The 10720-nt window shown below is 42.0% G+C and overlaps 1 protein-coding gene and 1 long non-coding RNA gene across 2 annotated transcripts; one reads left to right on the top strand and one right to left on the bottom strand.

The window, feature by feature from the left end:
• Window positions 1–755: 755 nt before the first annotated feature.
• Window positions 756–7036, bottom strand: LOC139584761 (heat shock factor protein 4-like). The gene is made up of 12 exons (XM_071416952.1): window positions 6911–7036; window positions 5427–5535; window positions 5111–5238; window positions 4910–5034; window positions 4249–4324; window positions 3875–3942; window positions 2488–2587; window positions 2192–2313; window positions 1871–2062; window positions 1623–1731; window positions 1369–1434; window positions 756–860 (listed from the first exon to the last, which is right to left on the bottom strand). Exons 1-12 carry the CDS (start codon window positions 7034–7036, stop codon window positions 801–803), a joined length of 1281 nt encoding a protein of 426 aa, XP_071273053.1. The 3' UTR covers window positions 756–800.
• LOC139584762 (uncharacterized) lies at window positions 1599–5223 on the top strand. The gene is made up of 3 exons (XR_011676822.1): window positions 1599–1720; window positions 4510–4604; window positions 5098–5223. It is a non-coding gene; the product is annotated as an uncharacterized lncRNA (long non-coding RNA).
• Window positions 7037–10720: the final 3684 nt, after the last annotated feature.

Raw genomic sequence — 10720 nt, forward strand, 5'->3', positions numbered from 1 at the left:
CCTCCGGTAAGATACGTTCAGCCTCTTGCGAATTTAAGGACATTTATGAAACACAGAGAGACTAAATAAATAATTTTTATGTTTTTTTCTTGGTCATTTTTTTGGGGGGGAAGCCTGGCTTCCCTTGGCATCCACGAATACACACCACTGCTGCCCATATAATCATTAAACTACGCACAAAGAACCCGTTCTAGAAATGGCCTGTGGTTCAAAGTGTACCCAATTGTCATACTTGAGTAAAAGAAAATATATCTTAATAGAAAATGACTCAAGTAAAAGTGAAAGTCACCCAGTAAAATAATTGAGTAAAAGTCTAAAAGTATTTGGTTTTAAATATACTTAAGTATCAAAAGTAACTGCAATTGCTAAAATATACATTAGTATCAAATGTAAATGCTATAAATCACTTAAACTCCTTATATTAAGCAAACCAGACAGCATGGCTTTCTTGTTTAAAAATGTCTGGATAGCGAGGGGCACCCTCCAACACTTACATCATTTACAAACTAAGTATTTGTGTTTATCGAGTCTGCTAGATCAGAGGCAGTAGGGATGACCACGTGTTCTCTTGATAAGTGTGTGAATTGGGCCATTTTCCTGTTCTGCTAAGCATTCCAAATGTAGCGAGTACTTTTGGGTGTCAGGGAAAATGTATGAGAGTAAAAAGTCAATATTTTCTTAGGAATGTAGTGGAGTAAAAGTTGTCAAATATAAATAGTAAAGTACAGATACCCACAAAAAATGACTTACTGTACCTTTATTTTTCAGGACTAGCCTGTGTCAGCTGATCTGTCAAGCCGTTACTGTTCCTCACATCCAGCGTTGGGGTAAGCCTCTGCCTCCTGGCTCTGAAACATGTACTGGAACACGTGTTTCATGGGGGGATTAGATACTACTAAAGACAACCCTGACCAGTACTATAAACCAACTACAGAGAGGCTACCTTCACAGCACACACTGATTCATACTCCCAAGAAGTGAGGTCAAATGTTGACAAGTTGTTTTACCATTACCTGCCTTTGTCTGACTAAAGCCAGTCATTTATGGCTGACACAGTAATGGTCGTCACTAGTTACCACAGACAAAGTCAAACCCAGCCTAGTTCAATTTTTTTTCTTAAAATCTGATTTTAAACCTAATCTTAACCCTAACCTAAACCACACTGCTAACCTTATATTAAGACAGAATTTTACGATATGTACCATTTTAACTTAACCATTTTAACTGTGGCAACTAGTGGAAAATCACAGTAACTCATAACTTGTGTTGACTTTACTGACTGGTTGATTTCACTGAATATATAACTACACTTCAAGATATAATATCTGTGCAGAGCTAATTCAAACACCATAAACATATTCTACTCACTGATTTTAGGTTGGACTCCATATCATTAAAGTTCCACTCACTCAAGGGCAGGTTGAAATTGAATGGCTGTAAAGACAGAACAGCGTCATATCAGTATGAGCTGCTGTGATCACTGTTATCACTCTTATCTATTGAAGAGAAACTTCACATGGGAACTATTATGCCTGTTTCTGCAGTAACGTTGTTTCCCCCATGCTTCCGGGAGACAGGCTTTAAACACACTGTCTGCCAAAGCTTCGGAGTGTCCTACTCACATCTATGACAGCAGCGGTGGGCTCCACACTTTGCTGGTGGGTCCTCAGGAGAAGCTGCAAGTCCTCCAGACTCATGTCCACATTCTCTACAGCATCAGGTACTTCTGGTCTACAACACACACACCATATCACACTACTTGGGCTACACTTGAAAACAATACATTAATATGTAATAAAATAAAACAATGTAGAGCTGTTGCTGTTTCTCTGTGTGTGTGTGTGTGGGGGGGGGGGGGGGGGGGGTGTACCTTTCCAGAGCAGGTCTCTTGCTCCTCCTCTCTGCTCCAGACCCTCTGCCCTCCAGGACGGACTGTACCATGGCAACATGGAGGACAGGGGGTTCAGAACACACCTCACAGGAGCCCAGTGGAACACCCTCCCCCCGGCCTCGCACCCCTGGGCTCACTGGTTCCTCTTTGATCAGCATCATACACTTATCCCTGTGTGGGGACAGAAACACAGCAGTCTTATCTGTTTATATCAGTCCTGCTGAATAAGACTAGATACTGGATTTTTTTACTTTGGAAATCACTACAGGATAAAAGGTGACTTTGACCTTTGATCCTCACCTTGTCTCCTCTGTTTGCATTTGAATGGCCATGTTGGTGGGTTGTGACATTTCTGTAACGTCTGATATGATTGGTCCTCCTGTCATTGCACTATTGGAGCAAGAGGCAGTTTCTGTAGATGGCTGTAGAGAAGGAGCAGTAAGAGTTTGATGAAAGGGTTGTGAAGCTCACAGCCTGACAGTCACTATGCAGTTCAAAATATAAAGGGTTTTATTTTATGATAATCATAATGTCCCAATGCTAAATGGAAACTATAAATGCAGTACAACTAGCAAAAAGGTAGAGTGGGTTCTCACCGATTGGATATAGAAGGGCTCATGCAGGGACTCCATTTGGTGGCTATGACTGAACTTAGAGGCTGGGGGTGTGGTGGAGCCAACATCCAACATGAGTGGACTGGGTGGGCCAGGCATCACCATGAGGGGAATATTGAGAAAACAATGCGAGTCAATGGAAATACTCTTGTGCAATGACATGCCATGGAACTGACAGAGCCATAGAGAGCCGTGTCTGCTCGTCTTTACTGGATGAGAGCCAAGGATAAGGGGAAGTAACTGTAACCTCTATTGCAAGGGGGACTAAGAAAGCAGTGGTCGTATTGAGAAACTAGCTTGGCTTCTGTAGAACACGTAGAATAACCCACTTGCTTTTCAACCACTGAGAAAAGTTAAATGTATGTTAGTGTAATTACTATGTAATTGACTTGTGATATTTTATTTCTTTCATCTTATACCAGCCACTACTGTTTCTATTTTACCAAGGCTGTGTACACAATGCCATATCTCTATCAGTTTAATTTTCTGCAACCAATACTAAGCACAAACAGCAGGGCACAATGACAACATGAATTGTATTGTAGAACACAGCTATGCCACAGTGATGAATGTGAACAATGTCCAGTTAATGTAGAGTCAGTTGTGATTGTAAATCTTTAGGTGTTATGGACATGACAGCTGTAATGAGAGAAAAGGGCATACCTAGTCAGTTGTACAACTGATTGCATTCAACTGAAATATGTCTTCCGCATTTAACCCAACCCCTCTGAATCAGAGAGGAGCTGCCATAATCGACATCCACGTCTTCTAATGGGTTAACTGCCTTGATCAGGGGCAGAACGACAGATGTTTTACCTTGTCAGCTCTGGGATTCGATCCAGCAACCTTTTGGTTACTGGCCCAATGCTCTAACCACTAGGCTACCTGCGAACATATGAGCGTTGCATGTGACTGTGCCTTGTCCTTCGACCGATTTGTTCACACGGGTCACACAAGCTGACAGTGCATTTCTCTTAGAGGATAGAGGGTCATGCGCCCTGGTTAAGTGGAGTGGTGTGGGTGTGAGAGGATGGGAGGGGGGGGGGGGTGAGTGATTGTGTGTGTGTGTGTGTGTGTGTGTGTGTGAGGGGCTTAGAGCTCAGTAGGTCTGATTCAGCATTCAGCTCCATTCATCTCAACTGTGATTGTGCAGCGCGTCAGCTGACCACATCTAGCTGAGTTGGCCGTTCCCACTGCAGTGTTTGTGTTACTATTGTCGATTTGTTAGTATAGTGTGTTAATGAGTGTATGTACATACAGGTGTGTTTGTGTGTGTGTTTTTGAGTGCATGTATTGTTAATCTTAGCCTTTGTGTGTGTACGTGTGTGTGTGTGTGGGCACGCACTACAAAGAGAAGCAGTATACTCACAGCTTTCTCTTCATTCCTACAGTGCTGGGTGTGTTTGATTGCATCTGGCTGAATAGGAACTGAATCAGCTATAAAGGAGCAAAAAACAGAGAATGACGCAGCACTAAGTAGTTTCTCTAGACAGACGGGTTGCCTCTTACAATGTACCAATGTTCCGCCGTCTGGGTTTCTGAGATTTGCACCAAAGTAACACACTTTGACTCCTCCCCTGTCGCTCGCTCTCTAACACACACACACACACACACACACACACACACACACACACACACACACACACACACACACACACACACACACACACACACACACACACACACACACACACACACACACACACACACACTGTATTGTCATGTTTGTTCAGAGGTTCTCACCTTGTTCATGACTTTCTGCTGCTGGGTGTGGTTCTGTCTCAGTGAGACCACCTCTCTCCACAGCACCTCATTCTGCCTGGAGGAGTAAGACAGACCACTGTGACATTCACCACTTCATTATCCACCCCCTCACTCACCACCCCGCATGTGTGTGATCTATGTGTGATTAAATGGTGTGACTAGGCAATGCTCTGATTTCAGCCTGTTCACCCTGATGTGTCATATCTGAGTGCTCAGCCAAATGTCATCCACCTATTCCAGATCAGACAGAGACATATGACAAGACCACCTGTACTGCTACCTGACGCATGCACCTGACCAGCACGCCGGACACTATTATAGGGCGCAACGGTCAGGTGAGCAGCTGAATGTTCTCTTCAACCAATGTAGACAATAGACCAAACCATTGGAACATACAATGCGGCCAGGGACAATGCATGGACTACTGAGGATGGACTATGAGTTGCTTTGACTCTGTTGCATATGGCTTAGTATGATTAGTAATATGTTTTGTCCCAGTTCAGTGCCTCAAACTAAATTTCATAGCATTAAACCAACTACAGTACTGATATTTGTAACTGTATTGATTTAGCATGTGTCATACATTGTGGATGTAGTTATGATTGATGCGTTGTATCAGCACACTGTTCTTCCTACTTACTGTTTCATGTCTTGCATCTGACACTCCATGTTCTCTTGTTGACTGCGCAGCATCTGCACCTCATACAGCAGCTTACTCAAGTCCTCCTGTCGTACTTTAGTCTCTTCACTTTTCACAATTGAGACCTAAACACACACAGAGGTCTTACCATGTGTACTTTGTTGGTGTGTGTGTGTTTTATTTCCTAGGTTTCTGTCTCACCTTCCTCTTGATGTGCTCCAGCAAGTGTTCGTGGCCTTGCAGGAAGTAGAGGTGCTGGAACTCTGTGTCGTCTCGCTCTGGCTTCACCAGGCCACTCTGCTCTATGTTCACCACCTTCCTGAAGCCATCTGCACACCAGTCCACAGTTAGCGGCACACAACAACACGCACACACCTCCAGAGGCACAAACCCTCAAATGAATGCCTATCCTACAGTACCTACACAATACACAAGTCATTCCTACACTATTCACTTCTAAATACTGCTAAATATCCGAGAGGGTCTTTATTCTTTAGTGATGAGGAGAGGTACTCACACATGTTGAGCTGACGGACAAAGCTGGCCATGTTGTTATGTTTGAAGTACTTTGGCAGCACCTCCTTGGCAAACCTGCCCTGGTCAAAAACATGGAAGCTGGTTCCAGTCTGAGGGACAGAACCAAAATAGGGGTTTGTGTTTAAGTTCTATGAACCACTGATTGGCCATTGACTACCTCAATTCAACATTCAGAACCAGTTTTCCAGACACAGATTAATGCTTTTTAGTCAAGGACGTTAGTGTCAAAACCATATAAGGCTCAGTCCTATAAATCATGTGAAGGTTGATCAAATAGGAAGTCTTATTTGCTTTACAACAAGAAGTCCATATTAAATATTTACTTGCATATGCTAGTTCTTTTTGAAAAGACTCTGGATTCGAGCAGACAGGGGAATCTTAGCCACTTCCCTTTTTCATTTCTTAGAATTTAAGTATGCTAAAAGCTGAAATGAAAGTTGAGGGAGAAACACATTTATCAGTAAGCTGTACACAACCTATTTAACAGTAAATCAATGACAAGATTATGGACTTTTGTCACTTAGTCAAAGTCTAGTAGCACAGAGGTAATCAACCTGGGGTCAGCGAAAATATTTGTAGAGAATTCCCCTCCAATGTCTTTATGAATATTGCTAGCAACAACAGAATAAATACATTTTCAGTAGAAAAGAGGAGCATGTCTTCTTTCTAATGATGACAACTTTATTTCTTGACTTGGATATACATTTTTTTGCCAACCTATGGCTAATCTTTGTTTAACAAGCTAAACAGCTGCTATAAGTGAAAATGTGTTACCTTTCTAGATCAGTGTTGTGGAGTAGCCTAGTGAACTACATGTAGTTCAACTAGTAATTAAACTACTTGGTGGTAGTTGAACTAAATTCAAATCTTGGTAGTGTTTTAAACAGAACTGTTTTGCCATGTAGCGGTGAAGATATCCTGCATTCACGTGCTCATTGGAACTTCCTAGTTGTGATGTCGGAAATACAACTTTGTTTCATTCTGTGCAAGAAAAGGTTGAAGAGCCCTGCAGTGTCACATTATTTTAGTGTTAGTCTTCGGCATAACAGTATCAGGTACAAAAACAAAGATGTCGAGGGGTGCTTAGTGTGTGGTCTCACCACTCCTTTATAGACACAATGCTGACATACTAGTCATTTTTTTATTACATTTTCCATGCTTTTATGAAGGGAACAAGACAAAGGCATTTTCTAATTTCACTGATGAATTGCAAGGCAGGCACGTGTTGAGTTAACCAAAGGTTTAAACAGATATCTTGTTTTTTTAACCCGGGTATAAATGGTCACCAATTGATTTGATGTTCAAACATAGAACTATCCTTGAGTAATAGACAAGTAGAATATTCACTAAAACAGGACTTCTCTATCTTGTAATTTCTATCAAACACATGAAATATATTCCACTGTATGAAAGACCGCTAACTCTCTTTAACCAACCAGAAGTGTCAGTTCTTCAGGTACTCACAGCACTCCAGCAGATGAGATGGTTGGTGTCCGGGTCCTCGACCAGGGTCCACAGTTTGGTGAGGAAGGCAGGCACATTACTGGCATAACCTCCATCCACACCAATAGAGCCAGGAGATTCCTGCATGGCTGCGCTTCAGTTGGATGAACAAACTGTTATTAAGAATGTGTATGAGAGAGTGTGTACGTGCACAGGTCCTACTCCATCTCTGAGCTGCTTTGCTGCTGACTCTCTGGACCAGTCATACGGCCATATCAGGCTCTGTCATCCCTACAGGCCAGCGTCAGCACAAACCTGCCCCTGCAGCGTCACCATAGCCCTCCAACACAAAAGACCCCACTGGGGAACAATACAGGCCATCACAAAGCCTAAAATAATACCACACTGTCATACCAAACAATACGATACAGCACAGGAGCGCTGGTGAGTACGTGTGTGTATGTCCAGATATAAACACTCCTATAAGAACAACTTTTCAGGACCAGTTCCAAGAGGAGAGTTGTTGTCTCAAAGACCGCACATTCATAAATTCATAAAAGCCATGATACACCGACCTACACTCACAGACTCATCTTCATAGCTCAAGGACAAACACATAAATATCATATAACATGTAACCCTTAGAAAGAGTACATCGTACAGTATGTGGTTTGTAAGATTTTTGTATCAACAACCACTGGTTTTGTGTCACAATTTTTCGAGAAAATTGTTTGTGAAGTTGTTTGAGTGTCATTGAAAAATCTGATAAAATAAATGTCAAATCCTGGTCAGAAATAAATTAGTTCCTATTTGTGACCATGCAATTAGAATTATTGTTTGCATCCCTGGAGAATGCTACTTTTATGTATCTTGATCTGTGGTTAGTCACATGACAAAATACACTGAACAAAAATATAAACGCAACATGTAAAATGTTGGTCCCATGCTTTAAGAACTGAAATAAAAGATCCCAGAAAGCTTATTTCTCTCAAATGTTGTGCACAAATTTGTTAACATCTCTATTGGTGATCATTTCATCCACCTGACAGATGTGGCATATCAAGAAGCTGATTAAACAGCATAATCATTACACAGGTGCACCTTGTGCTGGTGACAATAGTCCACTCTAAAATGTGAAGTTTTGTCACACAACACAATGCCACAGATGTCTCATGTTTTGAGGGAGCGTGCAATTGGCATGCTGACTGCAGGAATGTCCACCGGAGCTATTGCCAGAGAATTTTATGTTCCTTTTTCTACCATTAGCTGCCTCCAACTTAATTTTAGAGAAGTTGGCAGTACATCCAACCAGCATCACAACCGCAGACCACATGTAACCACGCCAGCCCAGGACCTCCACATTTGGCTTCTTCACCTGCGAGATCGTTGGAGACCAGCCACCTGGACAGCTGATGAAACCGTGGATTTGCACAACCAAATAATTTCTGTACAAACTGTCAGAAACTGTCTCAGGAAAGCTCATCTGCACACTCGTCATCCTCACCAAGGTCTTGACCTGACTGTAGTTCGGCATGGTAACCAACTTCAGTGGGCAAATGCTCACCTTCAATGAATCACGGTATGGCATCGTGTGGTCGAGTGGTTTGCTGATGTCAACGTTGTGAACAGAGCCCCATGGTGGCGATGGGGTTATGCTATGGGCAGGCATAAGCTACGGACAACGAACACAATTGCATTTTATCGATGACAATTTCAAAGCACAGAGATACCATGACGAGATCCTGAGGCCCATTGTTCCGGCCATCCATCCGCCGCAATAGCCATGTTTCAGCATGATAATGCACAATCCCATGTCGCAAGGATCTATACAGAATTCCTGGAAGTTGACAATGTCCCAGTTCTTCGATGGCCTGCATACTCACCAGACATGTCAATCCAGAGCATCCCAAACATGCTCAATAGATGACGTGTACGACAGCGTGTTCCAGTTCCCGCCAATATCCAGCAACTTCACAGAGCCATTGAAGAGGAGTGGGACAACATTCCACAGGCCACAATCAACAGCCTGATCAACTTTTTGCGAAGGAGATGTGTAGCTCTGCATGAGGCAAATGGTGGTCACACCAGATACCGACTGATTTTCTGTTCCACATCCCTACCTTTTTTTTAAGGTATCTGTGACCAAGAGATGCATATCTGTATTCTCTGTAATGTGAAATCCGTAGATTAGCGCCTAATGATTTCGTTTCAGTAGACCAATTTCCTTATATGAACTGGAACTGTCACGTCTACTCCTACTCCTCCCCTCCAGCATTCGACGTTGCAGGTATACTAACCACCGGTCCTGGGATTCATCATTACGCACACCTGGCATCAATCATTACACACACCTGCACGTCATCATGATACTCACCTGGACTCCATCACCTTCCTGATTACCTCCCCTATATCTGTCACTTCCTTTGGTTCTTTCCTCAGTCACTATTGTTCCTGTGTTTATGCGTAGATGCTACTGTTATGGTGTCTTGTTTGTTGTTTTATTAAACATTTCACCTGCTTCTCGACTCTCAGCGTCTTTGTTACAGTAACTCAGTAAAATCTTTGAAGTTGTTTATTTTATATTTTTGTTCAGTGTAGTTAAAGCCTGTCTAGGACACGTGTTCCGCTAGCGGAACCCCTCGACAACATTCCGCTGAAAAGGCAGCGCGGGAAATTCAAAAATATTATATAATATATAATCTACCCATCGTGTCCGATTTCAAAAATGCTTTACAGCAAAAGCACAACATATGATTATGTTAGATCACCACCAAGTCAAAAAAACACAGCCATTTTTCCAGCCAAAGATAGGAGTCACAAAAAGCAGAAATAGAGATAAAATTAATCACTAACCTTTGATGATCTTCATCAGATGACACTCATAGGACATCATGTTACACAATACATGTATGTTTTATTCGATAATGTGCATATTTATATCCAAAAATCTTAGTTTACATTGGCGCCATGTTCAGAAATGCCTCCAAAATATCCGGAGAAATTGCAGAGCCACATCAAATTACAGAAATACTCATCATAAACTTTGATGAAAGATACATGTTTTACATAGAATTAAAGATACACTTGTTCTTAATGCAACCGCTGTGTCATATTTCAAAAAAACTTTACGGAAAAAGCAAACCATGCAATAATCTGAGACGGCACTCAGATATAAACAACATTTCTCCGCCATGTTGGAGTCAACAGAAATACGAAATTACATTATAAATATTCCCTTACCTTTGATGATCTTCATCAGAATGCACTCCCAGGAATCCTAGTTCTACAATAAATTTTTGTTTTGTTCGATAATGTCCATTATTTATATCCAAGTAGCTACTTTTGTTAGCGCGTTTAGTAGACATATCCAAACGCTCATGCAGGTCCCCCATAACGTCGGACGAAAACTTCAAAAAGTTATATTACAGGTCGAATAAACTTGTCAAACTAAGTATAGAATCAATCTTTAGGATGCTGTTATCATAAATATTCAATAACGTTCCAACAGGAGAACTCCTTTGTGTCTGTAGAAGTAATGGAACGCAAGTCGCTACCATGTGGAATGCGCGTGACCAGGACTTGGCTCTCTGCCAGACGACTGACTGAAACAGCTCCCATCCGGCTCAACATCACAGTAGAAGCTTCATTCAACGTTCTACAGACTGTTGACATCTAGTGGAAGGCGTAGGAAGTGCAAACAGTTCCATATCCCACTGGGATTTCAATAGGCGATGAGTTGAAAATCGACCAGCCTCAGAATTCTCACTTCCTGTTTGGATGTTTTCTCAGGTTTTTGCCTGCCATATGAGTTCTGTTATACTCACAGACATC

This window comes from Salvelinus alpinus, chromosome 9, assembly GCF_045679555.1.
Source record: "Salvelinus alpinus chromosome 9, SLU_Salpinus.1, whole genome shotgun sequence".
NCBI classification, from domain to species: Eukaryota; Metazoa; Chordata; class Actinopteri; order Salmoniformes; family Salmonidae; genus Salvelinus; species Salvelinus alpinus.